The sequence below is a fragment of the Canis lupus genome, chromosome 15, assembly GCF_003254725.2.
Source record: "Canis lupus dingo isolate Sandy chromosome 15, ASM325472v2, whole genome shotgun sequence".
Lineage (NCBI taxonomy): Eukaryota > Metazoa > Chordata > Mammalia > Carnivora > Canidae > Canis > Canis lupus.
In genome coordinates, this window is record NC_064257.1 from 58,660,965 (window position 1) to 58,687,677 (window position 26,713).

At 33.8% G+C, this 26,713-nt stretch overlaps 1 protein-coding gene across 4 annotated transcripts in view; it reads right to left on the minus strand.

Annotated features, from left to right (window-relative positions):
• Positions 1 to 26,713, minus strand: part of FSTL5 (follistatin like 5) — a 684,718-nt gene that overhangs the window by 554,418 nt on the left and 103,587 nt on the right. For 2 of the 4 annotated variants that reach the window (XM_025439183.3, XM_025439181.3), the window contains exon 3: positions 6,541 to 6,571. In XM_025439183.3, the coding sequence (XP_025294968.3) occupies positions 6,541 to 6,571 (31 nt within the window). Of the gene's footprint in view, positions 1 to 6,540; positions 6,575 to 26,713 lie in introns of all 4 variants that reach the window. The other 2 variants (XM_025439182.3, XM_025439180.3) reach the window with 1 other exon arrangement.

Consider the following 26,713-nt stretch of genomic DNA (forward strand, 5'->3'; position numbering starts at 1 on the left):
TCATGTATATATGGCTTCAAGAATTTGCATCTATGTATTATTATTTTTATTTCAAAACTCACATTATCACAAAAATACCAGTCACATAAAGAATCGTGACCATTTTTTTATAATAAAAAATTATAAATGTCACAGATGTCACCTAATGCAATCAGAAAACCATGGCCATGTGTTCATAGTAACTTGGAAATTACATTTTTAATTTATCTGTTTTTCAACAATTGATTTACACTTATATCATTAAATTAGATGTAGAGTGAAAACTGACTGAAATATGTGAGAAGCCCATATAAGTAATTAAAGTGTTGCTACTCAATCATACACTATGGATGGTGCACATATGACATTGATATTTTGCAACAAGGTAACTGATAATCATTCATGAGAATACATTTGTCCCCAATGAATTTTAAAAGTGTATTTTAGTATAATAAATAGAATGAAAATATAATTTTTGATATAATGCAATTGCTATGTCATAACATGGCAGTCATACCTCAGAGATATTGTGGGTTAGGTTCCAGACCAACCACAATAAAGCAAATAAGTACTACAATAAAGTGAGTCACGTTAATTTTTTAATTTTCCGGGGATCCCTGGGTGGCTCAGAGGTTTGGCGCCTGCCATTGGCCCAGGGCGTGATCCTGGAGTCCCGTGTCGGGTTCCTGGCATGGACCCTGCTCCTGTGTCTCTGCTCCTCTCTCTCTCTCTCTCTCTCTCTGTCTATCATAAATAAATAAATCACTCTTTAAAAATTTTTTTTTTAATTTTCCAGTTCATAAAAAAGTTATGTTTACACTATACGTAGTCTATTTACTGTGACATAGCATGTCTGAAAAAAAGTACATTTTTTAATAAAGGTTTTATTTATTTATGAGACACACACAGAGAGAGAGGCAGAGATGTAGGCAGAGAGAGAAGCAGGCTCCACGCAGGGAACCGTATGTGGGACTCGATCCCAGGACTCCAGGATCATGCCCTGGACCAAAGGCAGGCGCTCAACTTCTGAGCTACCCAGGTGTCCCAAAAAAGTACATATTTTAATTAAAAAATAGTTTGTTACTAAAAATACTAAATCACCTGAGCTTTTGACATATTGCAGGAATCACCAAAATGTGACAGAAAGTGAGCAAGTGCTGTTGGAGAAATGGTGCCAATAGATTTGCTCAACACAGGTTGCTATAAACATTTAATTTCTAAAAAAAAAAATAAATAAACAAAAATAAAAATAAAACCACACTATCCAAGAAGCATAAAGTGAATTATAATAAAAGACGTCTGTATATAAAACAAATTATTGCTCCTTCGCATGCTTTTACAACATTTAATTATTTTTCAATAATTATTATCACAAGTCTGCCATAAGTCCACTTGCCTGGGGTTTATCCAGCATTACCATTTGTGAAAAACAAATGAATAAATAAACAAAACAATCCTTTGGTTGACATTTTCTAGATATGAGTTTTATTTAAGAAAACTTCTAAAATAAGTTTAGAAATAAATAAATACATAAATAAAAGTTTAGGATTTTAACTACTGAATTCCTAAGGATTATAACTATTGAATACAATAGACAAAAATCACAGTTTTTATGAATCCTACAATCATTTGTCTCAGCAATAGCTTTCTGAACTGAATACCAAAAATCCTAACATTCATTAGGTATGATATTATAATTCATTAAAAATATAGCAACTCTGTATTCCATATAATGGTAACAGTCTCCATTTCAGGCATTAGTATTGCACTGGCTATATTTTATTTCCTAAACAGAAAGACACACAACAATTATACAAAGAGTCTCATAAAGGTCTCATACATATGAATTACCGTCTTTCAGTTTTATTGTGAGTTTCCTTTGTTAATGTAATGGGTCTCACAGTTTTCAGGAATACAAATTTGAAGGTCTGTTCCTATCCAATAACTGTTCCTGACAAGTTACTTAACCCAGAGGAAGTTAACTAGTATCAGTAACTCTATAAGATAATTCTGGTAAAAAGATCTCTGAACACTCAAGCAATCCAAATTAGGAGTTTGTTAGCATTCTAATTCCAATTCAATATTATATATAGTGAAGTATAATAAATATATGTGTATTTATATATGGGGATGTTATATGTAGAGACATACTATATATGGAAACATAGAGATAATATATATAGAATGTATATATGTAGATGACATATATCTATAGCTATACACATCCCTATATGTAGCAGATCATTTTCAGTCCCCTCAATTGGCAATTTTGTGATGTAGGAAATAAAGAGAATCTGAATGCATGGTTATATCAAAGTAAATAGCATGTATGTGCATTTCTCCGCGTGTGTGTGTGTGTTCACATGTAAAGACTACAAGCTCAATAGTACCTTTGTGGCATTTATTGTCCCAAACACACACCTTTAATTTGATTAAGTATGGTCTTAATATACTACTTATCGTTCACTATATACAAGAATGTATGTACCACAGGGAGAACAATTATGCAGCTTACCTCTCCCTTATACACAAATGTATGAGACCTAATATTTGCCATGTAGAACCTATTGAGAATTATAGAGCTTTAAAGGAGAAGTAATTGTAGTAATAGCATTGTCTAATGTCTCTATAGAAATATAAGCCTTAGGAAAAAAAAAGAAATATAAGCCTTAGAATTGCATATATGTAAAAGGACTTTTGATATCATGGGATATGTTACGTTAATATTAACCATAAACGAGGAATTACTTCTGGAGGGTGAAGTCACTTGTCAAAGATCACAAGCATTTATTGAGCAAGCTGGCATAATTCTTACATCTGTTCCCTAGAACATGAGTATGCTACATTTATCATTATCAGATTTTTCTTAAAGTTACAAAGCCCTGAGCAATATTTATACAAATTTTCAGTAGGGGAAATATTAGAAACGCCATACCATTAAAGAAAAATAATGAATAATAAAATTCATATATATCAAATCCATGAAAATGTCAAAAGCATTGCTAATAACAAAATGCTAAATATATTTAATGTATAATTGGTAAATTGGTGAAATAAAATATTACCCGTTTACAAATAGAACAAAATTAAAATATCGGTCTGAATTATTTACTTTAGATGTGATTTCTCAATATGCTGGCATGTTTTAATACTAAATCTTACTTACTAATGTGTGTTTCAGGATTAAAATGAAGTAATATAATTAAAAAGCTCAGCCCAGTGTCTGATACCCATTAGATATTTAACAAAAGATAGATGTTAATAATATACCATGTGACTATTTGGGAACCACTTTTAGTCCTCTGTGTTTCCCAACATATAATGAGCAATGAAAAGGAAATATACTTTATTTTTATCCCTTCTGAATGAGAAGAGCCTAAAGTTTCCACTTGAGAAGAAAAGGAAAATTGCATTAAAAAAGAACTGAATATTTTTGGTGAAGGAACAAACATTCTTTGAATTGACAGAGTGAGAGTAAAGTAGATATTCAGGAGCATGCTACAGCATAATCATATGCAAACTTTCCACAATGATATTATCCTTCTGAATGTAATAAGCATTGTAAATTATTTTTGGAAAATTAAAAACTTGACTAAGCTGACAGAATTTTTAAGCTCTCTGTAAAACAAGTATCATTTAAGTTTTTTGTCAAAAACTGTTACTGTTTTATCACTGAGAACTCTACAGAGATGTTCTTAAATATAAATGAATAAACAAATCACACATTAAAACACTGCCCTGAGAAATACTGGTAGAGGATAACTGACTTGTGCTCCTTATATTAGAACTATTCTTTAAAGGAAATTATTTCCTAATAATGTTTATCAAATTCTTAATGGATTTTAAGCATATAATATACTCTATTCTAACACATTTGTAATAATACTGAAAAGCAGTGTGAAATATGGCTTTTTGAATAGTTGATCATTCTTCCAAACCTGTTAGGACTGTCTTTATTTTTCTGCTATAATTGTCAATGTAACTTTAATAAAGGATATCGTAAACAACTGTAAACTTCAAGATTGTGTACTAACTACAGATGAGGCTCTAATTTATTTAATAAAAGGCAATCTAAATGTGAAAGTCAATTGATAATACGATGGTATACTATGGGACCAAAATTCATTTTTCAGATGAATTTCATATATATGTGTGTGTATAAATATATATATATATACATATAAAACTTTACACATATATATATGTAATTTTAGAATATATAAAAATCGGATTCTATGGCAGTTCAAAATAATATGAGAATAAAAAATTGTGTGAGTATTAAATAATCAGAGATAAAACAGCAAGTTTCCAAACATTTCAATATATACTTCCATGTACACAGAGGAAAAGACTGATCGATTTTCACTGGACTGCTTTGTGCATTAATGTGATTTTAGGTCACTGGTATAATAAGGATGGGATTGTAGTCATAAGCAGGAATAGGTACAGAATGCGGAAAATTAGAAGGTTAAAGACTCCCTCTGCATACATTTCTGATTATGTAATAAACATGTTCTGACAAATAAGATCACCAATTAGGAAGTCCAGAGAATTATTAGTTAAGAATTGATTACTAACGTCAAGTGAGGGCATAAGACATATTTCAATAATTAGCTACCAAAATAAGTACGATATTTACTTTTCAAAATTTTTCTCATCTACCAGTGGGTTAGCTATTGCTTTTATTCAAATCTTTTTTTCTTAATATTGACATTTAAAGACATTTTTAATGGCCATTTATAATTTTCAGTAAAACAACATTTCAAGATGAATCCCATAAATAGTCAAGAAAAATACGGAGTCCTAAGTAGAGTTAGGCAACAGGTCCTGACAAAACTGTATGTCCCTGATTTACGTACAACTCAGTAGCCTAGAAGCCATAATGTGAGAGTTCTGAAACAAGTGTCAGCCAATAACAGTGAAAGAAGTGACAAGCATCATCTTGAAATGTTATTACATTATAAAAGAAAACATGTTCCGAGGCAGTAGTTGAAAAAACATAATTTCTACTACTTCAGATGATAGGATTTATATATCCCAAGACAATAAAGCATCAAGAAGAAAGCTATGCTAAACTTATTTCAACTATAACAGAATTATAAATATGATTTAAGATTAACCTGAAACACTGGGACCCTTCATGAGAAGATGTGTACTCAGTATGCTTAAAATGTATATATCATTTAAATGCACATCATACAGCACATCTTGGAATACAAATTCCCCTTTGCAACACAAAAGTATGAAACTTTGAGTTAATATGAGTGCTTTGAGGATAAATAAGTGTAATAATTTCACATATAAAATAACAAGACATACTTCAGTTTGCTGAAAAAGAACACAAATAGTTTGGGAAATCGCTAGAAGGGCAGTCCTAAATAATTCATTTGAATAACATATACCTACCAAAATAAAAAAAGAAAATGTCTTTTCACATTCTTCAGTAATACAGACAGACACAGATGACCAAACATGGAAAACATATTGGGTAATTATATTTGTTGCAGAGAAATGTGAAGAGAAGATTATATTTGGGTTTGTTAATTAGTAAGCAAGACTGATATTGTCAATTTAGAGACCCTCAGAAGACTACCCGCCCTTTCATCATTTCAAAAGTACATGTAAACTTAGTAACTTCTCCACATTTTTTTGTTTGTTTGTTTTTGGTTTTAGTTTTGGTTTTGTAGGACTCTAAAAAAAATTAAAGTAAAAATAAATCTATATTTCTATGCAAAAAAGGATGGAAGGGAACAGGAAAATCATCCCTCATTCCATAGTCAGGCTCGTGACTATGTACTGTTGGAGAGGGATAGGTGGATGAGGATGTCTAGTTTGTAGAATAAGAAGTGCTAGGATGTGAAGGGAGAGGCCAGAGGATTAATCCAGGAAAAATCTGTTAAATTCATTATTATGATCAACAGGAAAACAAGTTAATGGAAATCTTTTGCTGCAGGATTATAATCTACCTAGTGTAATTTATTATCTCAACAATAAACATCAAACATAAGAATGTCATTATGGGGAAAAGAGTTTCCCTATGTCTGACTAGAGTTGACTATACCATTAAAAGCTACACCAAATTTTAACATATAAATATTGTTTTGATTTTTCATAGAAATAAAAGGAGACAGCAGTGACTCAATACTTGGTTTCCTATGAGACATATTTTTTAAAGTTCATCTAGTCTTCTGGCCTTAACCACCAACCTTTTCCTAAGGACTCTCAAATTTATATCTCTGGCCAACAACTTTCACCATAGATGTAACAGAACACCAACTCTTTGGAAAATGCCTGGTGGAGGAATGCCACAAGAACAATTCAGAAAATTATGTCTTAAGTTTCCAACAACACTATATGAAGAAAGGAGACCTCAATGGAGGATCCCCAGTGATCTTGTAGAATTCCCAAAGGGCTCACAGTGGCTTTAAAACCACATTGAAAATTTCAAATTCTTACTGTTTTTCTCATTTTTAGATATATTTTCAAAGCCAAATCAATTTTTTCTTCTCCTATACTTATAGGAATTTATGAAGCTATGATCTTAAAACAGTCATTTCTTACCTTTGATTCTTGAACTGTCTTGACTCTTTTCCTGCTGGAATTAAAATAGAAATAGGTCAAATACTGTGAGTATGTGATCAACGGCCTGATATAACAGATCATGGTAACTAAAGACTTGTCAAGATATTTTGTTGTACGTATACCCTGGAGTCATTGTAAACAAATCTCACCTTAAAAAATACTTATGCAATCTTTTATTGGAGTAGTTATCATTCTTACTGTACATATATTTCTTAAGAAACTAATACATTATAATAATATGGTTTCATAAATAAATAAATGGTAATGAATAATAAATAATCATGCCACTCAAATGCTTTAGGCCACTTCATTTCATTTCAACAGATAATGAGTGATGTCTTCAGAATTTATTTTCAACGTCTCTGCATTAATCACAAATTGTTGGTGAGGAAAAAAAGTTTAAGGACAAACAGTGGACAATTCACTAAAAAAAACACAAAAGACATTTCAACTGTCTTTCCTTCAATTTAACTTAGAATTGGTCCCTGCCTCACTTCTCTAAGGCTAAAGTTGACAACAATTCTATTATTTATTCAAATGCTGCTTCAGTCAGATCTGTCTTTCAATTTGACATACTCCTTATTAGTTACCAGGCAACCCCAAAAGAATTAGCTTGCTTTCAAGTTTTTAAGTAGAAATTGTGTCCTCTATACCTTCTCAATTAATATTCAAGCACAGTTTACACTGTGTAAAAGTTTCAGGGCCTCACACTAAAAATAATTTTGAAACACATTTCTAATTAAAACATGACACGTATATATAAATAAAATTTCAGAATTATATGAATCCCAAAAAATTTTGGTAAAATTCATGAAAATAGTTAAAATAAGAACTTATTTTGCTGCAAGGGTTAATTCCAGAGTCATATTTGAGGATACAAATGCATTTTGACAAATATATATTTATGTAACATGCTTCTTCAATGTTTGATTCTATTCGACTTTTAATACTTTGTGTGTTATTTCTCTTGTCCTAATTGACCCAGCCTTTTAGATCCTGTATTGTCCTTTGTTAATTAATTTACCTTTTCCAGTTCTGATTTATTTTTAATTTAGAGTATCTGTTGTTCATTAAAACTAAAATCTTAAAATGAATTTGATTTAAAAATATATTATTCTTTCATAATTAGGATAAACAAGCTTAAGTTTTCCAAAGACATATTTGTTAATGAAAAGAATGTTTCTGTCCTCTCTCCTCTTCTTTCATCATTCACTCATTCATTCATTCATTCATTCATTTAGTCATTATTCTTTAAATAAATATGTACAGATTGTTTTTATGTGCCAGACACTGCTCCAAGTGACAAGGTTACAAAGGATGAACAAAACAGTAATGAAACAAAATAAAACAAACAAAACAAAATAAAAAATATATCCTCAAAGTAACATAATGCATAAATGTCAGTAAATTCTATTTAGAAAAAAGATATACCAGAGAAGGTAGTTTTACAGTAAGTGACTGCAATCTTACATGGGTCCACAATGATAAAATGAAGTTTTCATGTTTCAGGTTTTTAATCAAAATTTTAGCTAGTTAACATATAGTATAGTATTAGGTTCAGGAGTGGAATTTAGTGATTCATCATGTATATATAACATCCAGTGTTTATCACAAGAGTACTCCTTAATACTCATCACCCAGGGTGCCTGAAGGGCTCGGTTGAGCGTCCGCCTTCAGCTCAGGTCATGATCCCAGGGTCTGGAGACTGAGTACCATGTTGGGCTCCCTGTAGGGTGTCTGCTTCTTCCTTTGCCTATGTCTCTGCTTCTCTCTGTGTGTCTTTCATGAATAAATAAATAAAATATTTAAAAAGAAATACCCATCATCAATTTAGCCTATTCCCCTACCCACTGTCCCTCCAGCAACCCTCAGTTTTTTCCCTATAGTTGCCCCTCTTATGGTTTGCTTCTTTGTCCCTTTTTTTTCTTTTCCCTATTTCATCTGTTATTACCATATCTTAAATTCCTATATGAGTGAAATCACATAGTATTTCTCTTTCTCTGACTTATTTGCTTAGCATAATACACTCTAGCTCCAGCCATGTCATTGCAAATGGCAACAGCCACTCTGGAAAACAAAATGAAGGTTCCTCAAAAAGTTAAAAATAGAACTACCCTATGACCCAGCAGCTGCACAACTAGGTATTTACTCAAAGGATACAAAAATACTGATTCAAAGGGGTACTTGCACAGCAATGTTTATAGTAGCATTATCAAAAATAGCCAAATTATGGAAAGAGCCCAAATGTCCATCAACTGATAAAATGACTTTGGAACAAAATTTTAAATGAGATGAGAGGATATTCAGGGCATTTACCTGGGGAAAACAGATTCTAGAAGAGAAAAACAATCACACATTTCCTAAGGTACCAAAGTTCTTGGCATTGTCAAAACTGCCAAGGAGACCACTGTGAGTAGACTAGACTGAGTAAGGGGAGTTTGGTAGGGAATGCAAAAAGGGAGCTAGATTAGCATCTGGGGCACTTGTTAGATCTTTGGCTCTGATACTAAAGCAGCTGAGGAAACACTGAAAGTCTCTTCTCAGAGGAGTAACATTATCTGAACTGCATTAGGTAGAATCAGTCTGGCTATTTAGAATAGGTTAAAAGGGGCAAGGAAAAAATTAGAGGGACCAGTGGAAGGGGTATTGCAGTAATCCAGGTGGGAAGTGATCATGCATGGAACAGTGTGGTAGCAGTGCTGTTGGAATATCAGGACTGTCAAGATTTCCTGATAGAATAAACTCTGTATCCTGAGAAACAGAATAGATGAGGATGGTTTCGAGGATCTGAGTCACTAGAAGGGTAAAGATGCCTCTAAGATGAGAAAGCCAGAAAAGAAGCACTTTTATCCCTTCTTCACTTGATTTCTAATACTGTCTCACTCTGTGAATTTTTCTCTTGATGTCTGGCCACCCCTTTCCCATCTGCTTTACTGATTCCTCCTCATCTCCTCAATTTTCCTAGACATTGAACCCTTATCTTTCTTCCATATCCTCGCTCCTTTGGTGATCTTATCTAGTCTTCTGGCTGTGACCACTAACCTTTTCTAAGGACTCCCAAATTTATATCTCTTAGCCAACAACTCTCGCCATGGAACTTCAGCCTCATGTATTTAACTGTATTTTTGAATCTCTACTTGGATATATAGTAACAGCCTACATATCACATCCAAAATTGAACTTCTGATCTTTCCTTCCTTCTTCGGCTATCTCATCTTCTTCATCTTTCCCATCTCTTCATCCTTCTAGTTGCTCAGACACTTAAAGTAATCCTTGTCTACTATGTCTTTTAAGAGATAAAGAGCCTGAATTTTTCATGGGTTTGATGTTTGAACATGCTGACTTTGATTTTACTTTAAATATCACTCTAAGGATGCAAAGTAGGCAGATGGTTAAAATGTCTGGAACTCATGGGAGATGTTTCAACAAGACGTATAAATTTAGAAATCACCACCCTGTGTATAAATCATCAGTACTGTATCTGGAGAACATATAGTAGAGTTGAATGATCTAGAACTAAGTATCTGAAACAGTATAAGAAAAATATTAAGTGAATTAGGCAAAAAAAGAGAATAGAAGGATGGACAAATTATAGGAAAAAAAACAAAAGAGCATGGAATCATGGAATCCCAGGGAATATATTATGTAGGGGAAAATTTTCAATAATGTGGAATTCTTCTGACAGATCAAGTACCATTATGTCTAAGGCAATGCTCATCAGAAAAAGTGGCATAGACGTGCCTGGGTGGCTCAGCTGGTTAAGTGTCTGACTCTTGATTTCAGCTCAGGTCATGATCTGAAGGTGGTGAGCTCAAGCCCCACCTTAGGCACTACACTGGGTGTGGAGCCTGCTTAAGATTCTCTCTCTTGGGACACCTGGGTGGCTCAGCAGTTGAGCATCTGCCTTTGGCTCAGGTCGTGATCCCAGGTTCCAGGACGAGTCCTGAATCAGGCTCCCTGTGAGGAGCCTGCTTCTCTGCCTGTGTCTCTGCCTCTCTCTCTGTCTCTCATGAACAAATAAGTAGATATTAAAATATATATATATTTTCTCTCTCCCTCTGCACTTCTTCTCCAACCCCCACTCGCTCACTTGTTCTCTCTCTCTTAAAAAAAAAAAAGTGGCATAGATGGCATCATTGATTTCAAAGAAAACACATTTTTTTGTGTGGTGTTATGTGTTTAGAAGTACAACTGAAGGAAGGAGAGGGAAATTGAATAGCGTATGAAGTAGTAAAAACGGAATGAGAGAAACATGTATAGGAAAGAAAGGCCTGGGGTGATGTGCGGCTGGAGACTAAGTGAAATTCATAAAGGTATCATGTTTGGTTTTTGTTCTCCTCTTTGTTTCATCTTTATTTTATATTATTTAAATCAGAATTGAAAATGTGTAAATGATAGGAGATACACAGTAGAAATGGAGAAGATTATGATAAAAGGGAAAGATAATATGATGGATTTTATAAGGTTATTGAATGTGACACAGAACATAAGTGGAGACATTTAGATTGAAGGAGAACCTGTTCTCCAATATAACAGGTGGGCACAGAGAAGTGGGGTCATAGATGCAAGAGGTTCATAGGTTTGATTTAATTAATTTTGAAAGTTTAGTCTGTGAGGATTTATTTTCTTTATCTATTAGAAGGAAAGTCAGCTGAGTGGTGAAGTAGGTTGATTTGTCAGAAATTTGATGAGATTTTAAATGCACTGCTTTTTGTGACAGTTGATGAGTAAGACAGCTTGGTATTGTCAAAAATCTTAATTGGGATTTGCCATCATAAGTTTGTATGATACCGATATTAGCCTTATTTTAATTTTTGTCAAATAGGCTTAACACTCACTGATATTATATTTAATTGTACTTTTTTTCTTAAAACCTAATTATCTATTTATATAATTATATATAATCAAATTACCAATGAAAATAGCCTTAAATATTCTACAAACTAAAAATATCCAAGAAGCATGTATTTCAAGAAAAAATAGAAGTTGATTTAATGGACTAAGAATAACAAATCTGTAACATAAGAAAAAAGTAAGGGTAAACTACTTCATTCACTGCAAAACTTGTATTAGAACCATGTCAGTAGATATTTATTAAATATTATTTAGGAATTTCAAAGTCAAAATTGTTTCAACTTGCCTATATGGCTAAAATGTTGCATTATTCACCTGGATATATACTTTCCACAATTTTACTTTATAAACTATTACCTCATGTTTTAACTGTTGATTATTTTTAATGGGGAAATGTTAGGGAGAAAATTATGATTTTTAATTATATGAGAATTTCTAAGAGGTCAGAAAGATTTGTTATCCTGTCTTCATGATACATTTGAATAACATTCTTACATTAAGAAAAATTAGATCTTGTCTACGATGGTAAAATGTCAATTCCTCGGTATAACTCAATTTTAACATTCTTTCAAAAGATTTTCTGATAAATTGATCTTGTCTTAAAATAATAAATATATTTTGGCTACCTATCAAAATTAAATAATAGTAAACCATTTGTGTTTTATTTTGTACTATACGATTTTTTGGAAGAATACCAAAGTGCTATACTAATGAACTAAGTAGATTTCATGAAATCCAGCTCAATAGTAGAAATGAGTAAATAGACCCTTGCAGACACTATGATAAAGATTGGCAAAGACAATCTGGGCAGTAGGGTGGATTCAGAAGGAACAATTGATTGTATAATATGTCTTAAATATAAAAAATAGCATAATAAATAGAATTTAGCTGAGCTAGTGTAAAATTAAGCCACGTTGGGGTAGACAGTAATTTCTAAAATGAGATGAGGTAGTCCTAAAGCCCCTAGGCAGACAAGAAAATAGCTAAATAACACTAATGCATAGGTTGCTAGTCCCACTAAACAGCACAATGCTATCACTCTAGAAGATATTATTAAGAATGTTTCTTATCTTGCATTTGCATTTTAGCATAGCATTTCATATCTCATGATGATTCTAACATAAAAATTGATGTCTCTTCATCAAGCACTAAAACTAAATGTCTGTCCATGGTATCTTCAAACATGGTTTACTTGGTTCCTTCCTTTTTACTAAGAAGTCCAAGGTCTCTGGAAAGAGAAGAAACCATCTAAATACTAAGTGAATAATTTCCATTATAACAGCATTAAGTTATGAACATTAGACGGTGAACTGTCCTCTCATTCTATACTATAAAAGTTAAATCACTTAAACAAAAGACATGAACCTCATACAAGTAATACCCATGGATACTCTTTTATTTTAAAATTGCATATGCATATCACTAGATTAATGAGACTAATTATATACCTTTTCAGTCATCCCGTAGGCTTCCCTTCACATAGGATATAAGAATGAAGCAAGTGCAAGTACAATGAATTGGTCCCTAAGAGGTAAAACAATTCTCTCTCTACTTTGAGAGAATATACTTAGTCTTTCTTTTGAATACACATAAAAATAATGTCTACACTACATGAATGATGTAGGGAACATCTATAAAATGCATCATCTTTCCCCCTCCAGTATGGGAGTGATAAAGAAAAGATTTCTAGGTTGCCATTGTTTTCCCTCAGCCCCATGTGACTTGGTTTGCATTCGACCCTTAAAAAGGCATTTGGTAAGGCCATGCTCCCTGATAACTAACATATTAGGAAGGTATTTTCAACTTAAGGGTTCCCCCTTAAGCATATCATTTCCTTTGGTTGAATGGGTGACACATTCTGAGGGACTATAGATTTTCTTTAAAGTCATGGGAGGAAAAAAAAGATGTTTTTATTTATTTGTTTTTCATTGCCTAAAGTGTAAAATAAAGCACACTCAAACCGTGTTTAGGTTGATCATGTATTGAGAAAACAAACAAAACAAATCTTCTGTCATGGAATTTAAGAAAAGTCAAATGTACAGAATAATTTTACTGGCATATTTAATCAAGTCCATAATGAATCTTAAAATTTAAACATTAACAGAAGAGACAAATAAGTCTGTTGCATCCAAAAGTGATGTGTCCTAAGTAATCTTGCTCAGAATCCATATGATCCATACTTGTTACTGAAGTAAAAAGATGTCATTCACCAAAGCTGAATCATATATATATATATATATAGTGTATCATACAGCACACATAAAATTTGATTAGAAATATTTGCTGCAGGGCAGCCCGGGTGGCTCAGCGGTTTCATGCCACCTTCAGCCCAGGATCGAGTCCCATGTCGGGCTCCCTGTATGGAGCCTGCTTCTCCCTCTGCCTGTGTCTTTTGCCTCTTTCTCTCTCTCTCTGTGTCTCTCGTGAATAAATAAATAATCTTTAAAAAAAACATGTAGACATTTCTTTTAAAAAAAGAGAAATATTTGCTACAAGTTCTGTTGTATTTGTATTTATTTGCATTGTGTTTACATATATTTATATACAATGCATATCTATATAGTACTGCTATAGAAGCTGAGGTAAGCACACATAATTTTAACCTCAAGAATAAAGATCAATAGATTGTAACAGTGAAAACAGTCAATGGATGGAAAGAAAGGATGTATAAATACAAATTTTGGTGGCAAAAAGGTAAAGACTATTAATCTTAAAAGGCTACCTAGCTTAAATTTCTTTTCAGGGTTCTTCCCTTCTCTTTGGTGTAATTATTGTTTACCAGACAAATACCATGAAACAAAAGTGAAATGTTGATTTTCAGGAAAATACTCATGTTCAATATTTATATTTATTTATTTCCATCCATGTGCTATGTGGTTAAAATGCGAAAATTAAAGTTTTTTATATTAGAGCTATTAATAGTACTCCTTAATATTAAGTAATATTAAATCAATGGAAGCTGATAATAGGAGACTTTCAGCAGAGCCACTCCACCACAATCTTGTAGCAAATCTCCTCTATTCTGAAGCATGCATACCCATGAACACATGAGCTGCCTCCCTGAGGCATTCAGTGCGTGTGTGTGCGTGCATATACACACACGTACTTTCTCAAAAACATATATCTTCTGGTAGGGTAATTCAATTATAAAATGCCTGGAAAATAAACAGTTGCAAATAAAATGCAGTCTATCAAGCCTCCTAAATCATGGAGATACAGACACTTTTTCGGTAAACTCTCATGGTGAATTTTCAGTCTTACTGACTTTAACAAATTTTCTGATCTTTTATTTAAAATACTTCCCTTGGAATTTCAACCATGTTCTTGATCCAATATCACCTCAACAAGCCTCAACTCTCACCATTCTAAAACATAACCCCCGTTATTAGTTGTTTTTCTTACTTCTTATTCTTTTCACACAGAAGTTGTTACTTCCTGGAAAAATATGTACTTATTTGTTCATTTTATGTTCCCTTTACTGAAATTAGCAAAAGGGACTTTGCGGTCTTAACTGGTATATCCACAGCGTCTAGAAGAATACCTGCAAGAGAGTGCACTATACCTAATAGAGTCTCTGAACATTAGAATTTAACAGCCTTGTGGAGGGACAGGCATATATTCATAAAAATATGTGAAATAAAATGTGATATTCAATAGTGGAATTATGTATAAAATCTAAAGAGCACAGTCAGGGGAACAATACATTATTTCTTAGACAGGTGAAAGGAAGCTTTGAAAATGTCAAGAACTGTGAAATATATCGAGAGCAAATGAGGTGGTAAGAATAAGTAGTTGATTTCTACAGCAAAAGGAAGAAGATCCTATCAGAAGACATAGCTTGAACGAAGTCAGGCATCTATGACAGTGTATGGAAGACAGGAAATAGTGTGTCATGCTAAATGCACAATGGGATGATAAAGTTATTTCAGTCGGCCAACCAGTAGGTTTCATCTTTTCATGAAGAAGTAAGCAATTCTCTTATGTTTTAAGAACTATTACATATATTCATAATATATGGCATATGTACAATTTTATTAAAAATATATGCTATAAGTTATGTAATGAGTAGATTGATACAGATAGATATATAGATATTCAAAACATAACCTGTAAAAGCTATATATTGTTAATCTAGAGCTGCTTCTCATTTGGTTTAATATGTTGGTGTGAGGTCATTAATTCCAATGTCCAAATTATAGTTGTTTCTCATTGTAGATTCATATTATATTTGATATGTTTATATGATTTTAAAGAAGAAAAGATAAAAAGAACTTGTTATTGGATTGATGAAATATCTTCAGTATTACTTTGAATTCTTAAGTCCATATGCAAAGTAACAAGAGACATGCACCGTACTTAAAAAAAAAATCCAACTAGAATGGAATTTACTTACAAATCAAATCCATGTTTAACAATATTTGTATTATGCTTTTGTTACATATATATTATAATTTTAAATATTAAATATGTTAAGTGTTAAATAGAAATTTATTTGTATTAACGTTTAAAATAGGGATCTCTGGGTGGCGCAGTGGTTTGGCACCTGCCTTTGGCCCAGGGCGCGATCCCGGAGACCTGGGATCTAATCCCACATCGGGCTCCCGGTGCATGGAGCCTGCTTCTCCCTCTGCCTGTGTCTCTGCCTCTCTCTCTCTCTCTCTCTCTGTGACTATCATAAATAAATAAAAATTAAAAAAAATAAAAAAATAAAAAAATAAAATAAAATAAAATCAATCATTATTATAGAAAATATATAATTACATTCATGACTTTAATGTAAACATCAGAATATTTTTTGTCTGATTTTTTTAACAATAGTATGTGTATTTAAGTTAAATGGACAAGACATATGCATAAACTATCACTAGAATACAATCAGTAAGAATTGTCACAATGTGTCAGAAAAGACATCTTTGGTTCATATATTCATGAAAGGCATAAAAGAACTGGATCTTAAAAGATGAGTAGAATTTAACTAGGTGAAGGAATTGTGTACGGGCATTTAGGGTGGAAAAAAATAGCCTGCAGAGAAGAGGTATCAGGTAGTAAAATATGTTAGAAAATAATGCAGACTCACAAGAATAATAGATAATTAAAATAATCAAAATAGAGAGTGCTCACTAAAAACTGCATACATGATGCATAAATAATATGAGTACTCCTCTCTGTATAAAGAATAAAATTACTTTTTATTTTACAATGCATAAGATTTAAGGATTTAAAAAATGCTAGGAGAAAAAAAATGTTCTTTCACCTAACCTACAATCTTAAGATAAAAGTGATAATTCTGGGGCACCTGGGTGGCTCAGTCAGTTAAGCATCTGCCTTCAGCTCAGGTCATGATCTTGGGGTCCTAGAATCAAGCCCCACATCTGACTCCCTGCTCAGTAAGTAGTCGGCTTCTCCCTCTCCCTCTGCCATTACACCTGCTTGTGCTCTGTCTCTCTCTCTTTCTCTTAAATAAATAAATAAAACCTTTAAATAAAAATGATGACTCTGTAGTCCCTTCTTACAGCATCATTGTTTTACACTATTAGAATTTGAATTGAAATATGGGGAAAATCTAAAATTAATATATGTTGCTGGGCTACTTTTCTGAAGCCATAAATTTGAAATGGAAAGAACATAAATTAAGAAAATAAATAGCTTTTGATAATTTTAATTATGTATTGTAGGCAATATTTCATTGTGAAGGATATCCAGCATAAATATTGAAATGTTTAAAAGATAGATTTATTTAATTTTAAATATTGATTATTTTTTTCTAAAAAGAAAATATTGTTAATTATATTTTTCAAATTGATAATATACATTCTCACTGGCTTTATCCACTTATCTTATTAACTTGTGAAGAAATTCAAAGTATAATTATAATGTATTGATCTCATGACCATGTTACCACTTTAATAAAGTGTTCACACACTAACTCACTCCTGGAATACAGGTTTGTCTTGAATATACATGGCCAGCACCATGCTACGAGATAGGAATGAAGTATAGATAACATCAATTTCTGATCCTCAGAAGTTCACGTTTTATCTATTAATTATAAAACAATGACAGAGAATTTATAGGATGATGTAGAAACAAGGATGGGAGGAGCAACTGTCTATGCTGAGTCTGGGACAAAAGGAGGATTCACAGTGAAAATTGTTGCTTGAGCTAAGAATTAAAGAGTACTAAACTAATTTGTTGTTGGAAAGAACATTAAGCTGTGCAAAGGCACAGAATTGTAAAATATTTAATCCTTTGGGAGAAACAGTGAATAGGTAAGCATAGCTCAACTACATACTTCTTTAAACATGAGGATTATATAAAAATATATTCAAGAAACTTCTCTCTCATTTCCAGAAGAAAATTTATGCCCACTTAAGTGTTATAGCTAAAGCTATTTGGTAAAGAACCATATAAATTAAATAAACATGTCAATTATTATAACAGTTTTCACAATGTGTTTTTGGAGTGTGAAAAATAATGATGATTTTCCTAACACAAATCACTAATTAAAGAATTTGGAATAAATAGAAATATAAATCACTAATTAATTAATGATTTTGACATGGAAATTAGTGAAGTTGTATTATTTAAAATGCACACATTTGCATTAGAATTCATTCCATTTTCTGTTTATCCCTCAATAGATTCAAATTTATAACTTATTAAGTCTCTAAATGGATCCTAAGTTATTATTGTTATAAGAATATAATGATTTGATTTTTAAATTTTCAACAATCTGGAGTATAGTTCGCTTTTTCTGGTAATAAAAATTTCCTGAGACTACCAATAATTAACATTTATTACTGAAAATATATTTTGTACAAAAAATTACATCTTGCTATGTAGAAAATATGAAGATTTATAACAAAATATCCCAAAGTATAAGATTCTTTAGTCACAGGTGACCAAGGGACTCAATAGGGAAGATAAGCACAATAGAGGTCAATAGATGGCCTCTAAGCATAAATGCAACCATTACTATCCCAATGAATGGAAAGATTGGTTGCAAGTGTCTATGAAGAGTAGATGAAGGCTTGGGGAATAAAGATAGAGAAAGGAGGGAGAGGACTCTAGAGAGGAGAGTGCATTCTGAGGGGAAGCAAGTAAGGGTGGAGATTAAAACACGTATCTTACTATATGCCGAGAAATAGTTTAAGTTCTTTACATATATTATCTCACTGAGGTGACCAAAAGTCATGGTCAAGCTCCCCCTTGTATTTTCAACCTAAGGTTTTTGTTGTTTTTTTTTTAAGATTTTATTTATTTATTCATGAGAGACAGAGAGAGAGAGGCAGAGACACAGGCAGAGGGAGAAGCAGGTTCCCTGTGGGGAGCCCAATGGGACTCCCTGAGCCAAAGGCTACTACTACTAACTACTGAGCCATCCAGGCATCCCTCAACCTAAGGTTTCATGGAGATCTCTATAGTGTGATAACTATAGTACATACAGCAGCATTTTCAAGCAAATGTGATTACATTAGAACAGAGCCAAACACACACACACACACACACACACACCATGGAATGATTATCAAGATCAAAATCTGTATAAATCTGTATAGATAGTTTTTATTATTTTTTTATTGAACTTGTCATTTTGTTCATGCATCATTTTCCTGACTTCACTGGATTGTGTATCTGTTTCCCTTGAATCTCACTGAGCTTCCTTAAAATAATCATTTTGTATTCATTTTCGAGTGTCTCATAAATCTCCATTGGGTGGTGTCTTTTTTTTATCTGCTTTTTCTTTGTTTGTTTGCTTTTTCATGTATCTTTCGGCTTGGTGTTGTTTCTGCATATTTGAGGGAACAGTCAACTCTTCCTGACTGTTCAGACTGGCTTCAATGAGGAAAGATTTTCACCGGAAGGTGGTTATGAAGGTGTTGGCTGAGTGGTATGTAGCATTTTTGGATCCTGGGAAGGCAAATTAGTGTAGTCTCCACGAAACTCCATCAGCTTAGGCCAGTGTTAATGACAATCATGAAGGGTCTTCTTTGACCAAGACTTTGGAGGTTCTGTGGGTGGCAGTGGCAGGTAGGGTTACGGTAGTTCTCAGAGGTGACAGCTGCAGGAGTCTTCCAATTCTCCTTTCTTGCCTGTTGGAGGATGTTCTGACCAAGGACATTGAGACCAGGTCCCGCCCCCTGAAAAGGAGTGGTCCCAGCGGGGTCCTGGGACCAGGCACATACAGAACTACCTCAGTGCCTGGATCCTAAGGCACAGATGAACTTGTTGCAGTGGTGGTGTTGGTTTCTGAGGTACAGGAGTGTGCAGGAGTCTTGGTCTCTGGTACTCACTGTGGTGACACAGATCACAGGGTGCTGAGAGGAGCTGTGGCAGTGGCACAGGCCCTGGGTGGCAGCTTGGGTCAGGGGAGTGAGGGGCAGTGTACAGCAGCAGCATGCTCTGGGGATGGGGGGTCAACATTCTGACTCCAGCCCTGGTGGGCCAGTTGCAGAACAGCAGCAGCAGCTCAGGCACAGTGATAACAAGTGAAAGTTGCAATTTAGAACCCCAGAGATAAGGCACAGAGCTGCATGGGCACAACCTGGTGATGGTGAGTAGTCAAAGCCACAACATAGGGCCTGGGGTGGTAAAGAACACAGGTACGGTGGGACAGAGTTACAATTTAGAACCATGGTGGTGAGTCACAGAGCTGCAGCAGTACAGTCATGGTGATGGTCGGTCAAAGCCTGAGCTTGGCATCTAGAAGGCAGAACGAAGAGAAATAGAAGTACTTCCCCAGTAATAGTGAATCAAAGCCTTGACTGAGAATCCTGGAGGTGGGGTGCAGAGCAGCAGCAGCTCTGGTCCCATAGATGGGAAGGCACTGTGGTGTTCCAGTCTTGGACAGCAGGGCACAGCACTGAGTGGGGCCCCGGGAACAGGTCTCACTGCAGAGACAGTTCCTGCACCAGAGAGAAAATGCAGACAGTCTTCTCGGTGAAGACTGTGGGAGTCTTCAGTAGCAAAGGCTGCAAATAACCATGGCATTGAGGCTCTCTGGGGTTTTCCTGCTCTGCTTTTCCACATGGGGTAAAATCCTTCCGGGGATCTCTCTTAATGTTGAGCTGCTCTGGACTAGCAATTTTGTGATGGATGCAAAATGCTTCCTATACTTATCTTTGTGGTCATTCTCAGTTTTTGAACTCCACAGGGTTTCTGCTGTTCCTTCATTATAGTCCAGAGCTTTCCCAGAGCTATTGTCATCAGTTTGTGGTTGTTTATTTACTATTTTTATTGTGTTTGTGCACGAGAACAGCACTGGGACTTCCTAGCCTTCCACCTTGCTGACATCATCTTCTATTTACAATTGTTGATGTGAAAACCTCTTCTATCAAAACTTACAATCTACTTTAAGGACTAAAACATATACAATATACAGAAAAAAAATCTCTGAATAGTTTATATGGGTGATAATTAATAGCATATTGCAAAAGAAGATACATTTTGGGTGGTGCATAATTCATCCGATTCCCTCACTGTTGTATTATTTTCCCCCCTTTTAGGAAAATGTATACTTCAATGTATATGTACATTTTGCAATACACACATACAAACACACACACAAACACACACATTCAATCTGACAACTAAAACATTTTTTAATTTATTTATTAGCATATAATGTTCTTCCCACAGCTCTTATGGGTTTCAAGTCACCAAGAAGTTAAAGTTATCAAGAAAATGAAGACAAAAATGTAAAGAAAAAGACAATAATAATGAGTAATGCAAGTACTGGGGCTATTGAGTTATGCTAATATTACAAACTAAAATATTCCAAAAAAGCAAGCCTCTGAGTTATAGGGTACAAAAAAAGTGATAAACTATTGGGAAGATCAAAGATTGTCATCACTGGTGTAGATGGCTTATGAGAAGCGGCTGGAGATCAAATTAAGAGAAACTTTTGAGGGTGCCTGGTTGGTCAGTTGGTTAAATGTCTGCTATTGGCTAAGGTCATGATCCAGGGTCCTGGGATTGAGCCCTCTATCAGGCTCCCTGCTCAGCGGGGAGTCTGCTTCTCCTTCTGCCCCTCTCTCTGCTCATGCTCTCTTCTCTCCTCTCACATGTTCTCCCTCTCTCTCAAATAAATAAATAAAATCTTTACAAAGGGAGAGACAGAAATTGTGGAGAACTGCTCTCACCTCTACATCTACCCAACCCCAAATGACTCTAAATTCCCTTTCCAAATCCAAATGTAATAGCAATAATAATTATTATAAATGGTTTGAATTCACATTTTAAAACTCTGATGGGTCAAAAAACTAGATCTAGCAATATGTTATCCTCAAGAAGCACTTAAAAGTACAAAAGCATATATGTACAAATATATTTATATACATATAATTCCAAATATATATATATATTTGTATACAAATATACATATACATAAGTACGAAAGAGAAGATATTTGATGCAGTATGCCATACTAAAATCTAAGATGAAATGCATGTAATAAATATAGCAAATATAAGAGCATAAGGGAAAATATATAGTCTTAATAGGAACCATAAAATGAGAGGATATAACCATCATCAATGTATATTTACCTAATAACAGACTTAACACTAAATTAATTATATAAAATGTGTGTGTGTGTATATATATATGCATAGTTACACACACATACATACACACACATAGATAGATCAAGTGGTGTTGCATTTTTTAACAATCTCCCAGAAACTGAAAATTGAAGCAAAGAATAATCTGTATTATGAGTTCTATGGAGAATCAGCTTGAGCAAATATATGGATAAATAACCCTATACTCAATTAACAAAAATAATATTATTTTAAAGCACATATGTAATATTTACAAAAACTGAAACATATTAAGTTGTAAAGGAAGTTTCATAGAAACCAACGGGACAGAGGGAAGGGTTCAGGATGGCAACCTAAGATGACTCTGAACTTACTTCCTTGCACTGACCCCAAAAATTTACTCTTACATATGGAGTAATTTCCCCCTGAAAACAGCTGAGAACTAGATTAACAGCACCTCCTCAACAAAAGACAAAAGAGACAAATCGAGAAGAGTAGGAGAAGCAAGGACCTCATTCTGGGACTCCCTCCTAGATGAGGTGACCCCACAATCAGGAGGGATCCAAAAGAATATGGACCTCTTCCTTGAGAAGTAAAGGGATTGTGCCTCACATCAGGCATCTTGATCCTAAAGGAGACGGACAGAAATACAAACCCCCAAAATGTCTTGTTTTCAAAATCAACAGAGATTAAGACCAGGAGAATCAAAGAACTATAGAGAATAAAGATCCCACTTTTTTTAAAGATTTTATTCTTTTTTTAAGATTTTTATTTATTTATTCATGAGAGACAGAGAGAGAGAGAAAGAGAGAAAGAGAGAGAGGCAAAGACACTGGCAGAGGGAGAAGCAGGCTCCATGCAGGGAGCCTGACTTGGGACTTGATCCTGGGTCTCCAGGGTCATGCCCTAGGCTGCAGGCGGTGCTAAACCCCTGAGCCACCAGGGCTGCCCAAAGATCCCACTTTTAAAGGGCTTATATGCAAATCCACTCACCCTGAATCTAGCACAAGAGAAACATATTGACAAGTGCCTAGACTATAAGCAAAGGGACTGACTTATTAATTTTCTTTAAGATTTTATTTATTTATTCATAAGAGACACACAGAGAGGCAGAGACACAGGCAGAGGGAGAAGCAGGCTCCAGGCAGGGAGCCCAATGTGGGACTCGATCCCCGGTCTCCAGGATCACGACCTGGGCTGAAGGTAGCACTAAACTGCAGAGCCACCCAGGCTGCCAACGACTTATTAATTTTAAAGTGGCTGCTGGAGAGGCAGGAAACTGCAGGAAACTTTTCTGGGGATGGAAGCATTGGTAGATACCACTTTTGCAATCTCATGCTAACTTGCTGGTGATAGAGTCACAACCATCATTTTTGGTGACTTCCCTCTAGCCTGCTAGTACATAGAAACTAGGATCTGCCCACCCCATTTCACACCCATCCTGTGCACCACATAAACCACAACAGAGCAGGATAAGTACCTGAATACTGCCCAACTTACACAGAGACAGATACAATCAGCATGAATGAGTGTCCTGAGACTTGTCTTCCTTGCTCAGCAGCTTGGACACAAACTGATAAGGAGTTCAAAGTGATGGTCTTTATGATCTCAGGAGAAAAATGAATGAACACAGAGAATACTACAAAGAAGAGACAGAAAATATTAAGAAGTACCAAACAAATTCAACTGAACTGAAAAATGCACTAGAGGAATTTAACAATAGAATGGATGAAACAGAAGCATGACTCAGTAAGCAGTAAGACAGAGCAATGGAAAACACCCAGACAGAGCAGCAAAATTTAAAAAGAATTAAAAGAAATAAGGAAATATTTAGGGACCTCTGGGACAACATCAAGCAGAGTAACATTTACATTATGGGGTCCCAGAAGAAGAGAAGGAGAAAAAGTCAGAAAAAAATATTTGAAGAAGTAATGGCTGAAAACTCCTCTAATTTAGGGAAGGAAATTGCCAGTTCTAGGAAGACAGGAGAGTTATAAATAAGATGAATCCAAAGAGAAAAATCAGGAGACATTGTATTTTAAATGGTAAAATTTAAGAACAATAAAAAGAATCTTATAAGTTGTAAGAGAAAAGCTATATATTGTGTACAAAGGAAACCCTCTAAGGCTATCAGCAGATTTTTGAGCATAAATTTTGTAAGTTGAAAGGGAGTCATATGATGTCTTCAAAGTGCTGAAATAAAAAAATATATATATATATGCCATCAAAAAGTATACCCAGAAAGGTTATCACTCAGAATTGAAGAAGTGGTTAAGAATTTTCCAAATAAGCAAAAGCTAAAGGAGTTCATTATCATTAAACTGGTTTTACAAGAAATATTGAAGGGACCACTCTAAGCTAAAAAAGAAAAAGTACTAGTTAATTAAGAAAATGTATGAAATTAAAAAACTCATGAGAAAAGGTAAATAAATAACAATGACAGTAGATAAACCACTTACAGAGCAAGAATAAAGAGTAAAAGACAAAAGTTGCAAAATTAATTAAAAGTGCAGTGATTAGTTAAGAGAGTGATGCTTGGGTGGCTCAGTTTGTTAAGCTTCTGCTTTTGGCTCAGGTAATGATCTCAGAGGAGCATCCTGAAATCAACCCTGAGTTGGGCTCCCTGCTCAGTGGGGAGTCTGCTTCTCCCTCTCTCTCTGTCCCTTCTCGCTGCTTGCACTCTCTCACTCTCTCCCTCTCTCAAATAAATAAAATATTTTAAAAATGCAGTAATTAGTTAAGGGATATATAAAATAAAAAGATGTAACATGTCATCAAAAATATAAAATGGGAGGTAAAAATATAAAGCTTTGGAATGGGTTCAAAATTAACTCACTACCAACTTAAAAGAGACTGTTATATACATAAGATATTATATGTATACCTCATGGTAACCACACACACAAAAACTTCTAGTAAATACCCAAAAGAAAAAGAGAAAGGATTCTAAACATTTCTCTGAAGGAAACAATCAAACTACAAGGGAAGAGAGAAAGAAAAGAGAGGAACAGAGAGGAACTACAAAAACAGCCAAAAAACAAAATGACAAAAGTACATACCTATCAAGAATTACTTTAAATGTAAATCGACTAAATTCTCCAATCAAAAGACATATAGGGTGGCAAATGAAAAATAAAACAAACAAACAAAAAACAAAACGCAAGGCACATCTCTATACTTCTTACAGGAGATTAACTTCAAAAGTGAGGACATACACAGTCTGAAAATGATGGGCTAGAAAACTTATTCCACACAAACGGAAACAAAAAGAAAGCCGGTGCATTTATATTCATATAAGAAAAAATCGACTTTAAAACAAAACTGTGGGCAGCCTTGGTGGTGCAGTGGTTTAGTGCCGCCTACAGCTCAGGGTGTGATCCTGGAGGCCCAGGATGGAATCCCACGTCAGGCTCCCTGCATGGAGCCTGCTTCTCCCTCTGCCTGTATCTCTGCCTCTATCTCTCTCTCTGAATAAATAAATAAATAAATAAATCTTTAAAAATAAATAAATAAAAATAAATAAATAAAACAAAACTGTAATAAAATAAAAAGAATTACCTAATGATAAGTACCTAATGATAAAGTGATAAAGTCAATCCAGTAGGAAGGGGTAAATGACAGCAATATAATAATAATAATAATAATAATAATAATAATAATAATAATAAGGTACTTTAACCTTCAATTTACATCAATAGATTGTTTGACAGCAAATCAGTAAAGAAACATTAGTTTTAAATGATCCATTAGACCAGATAGACTTAATTGATATACACAGAACATTCTAACCAAAATAGAAGAATACATATCTTCTTCAAATGCACAAGGAACATTCTCCAGGAGAGATCACATGCTAAGCTATAAAACAAGTCTCAATAAATTTAAAAAGTCTGAAATCATGTCAAGTATCTTTTCCAACCACAAGAGTATGAAAATAAAAATCAATTATAAAAATAAAACTGGAAAAAAAACACTAATACATGGAAACCAAAAAAATATGCTATTAAACAATGGATCAATAAATAAATCAAGGAGAAAATTTTAAAATACTTTAAATAAATCAAATTGAAAATACAATAGTCTAAAATCTTTGGGACACAGCAAAAGCAGTTCTAAGAGGGAGTTCTATACAAGAAAATCTCAAACAAACATTCTAACTTTACATTTAAAGGAACTACTTAAAGGAGAAAAAATGAAGCCCAAAGATATTAGAAAAAGGAAAACAATACAGATCCCAGTCGATAAATATGAACTACAGACCAAAAAAACAACAGAAAAGATCAGTGAAACTAAGAACTGATTCTTTCAAAAGAGAACCAAAATCAACAGATGTTTAAACAGATTGATCAAGAAAAAAAGAGAAATTCCAAATGAATAAAATCAGAAGTGAAAGAGAAGAAATTACAACCAATAAAAGAGAAATACAAAGAATTACACAAGAATAGTATAACAATTATATGCCAACAAATAATCTAGAATAAATGGATAAATTCTTAGAAACCTGTAATCTTCCAAGACTGAATCATGAAGAAATTGAAAATATAAATTATTTACAATGAAACTGAATCAGAAAAAAAAAAAAAAAAAAGCTTTCAACAAATATCCAGGTCCAGATGACTTCACAGGTGAGTGTACCAAACACTTAATACCTCTATCCTCCTTAAACTATTCAAAAAAATTGAAGAAGGAGTACTTCCAACTCATTTTATGAAGCCAAAATACCATGATATACAAACAGATGATATTACAATAAAATA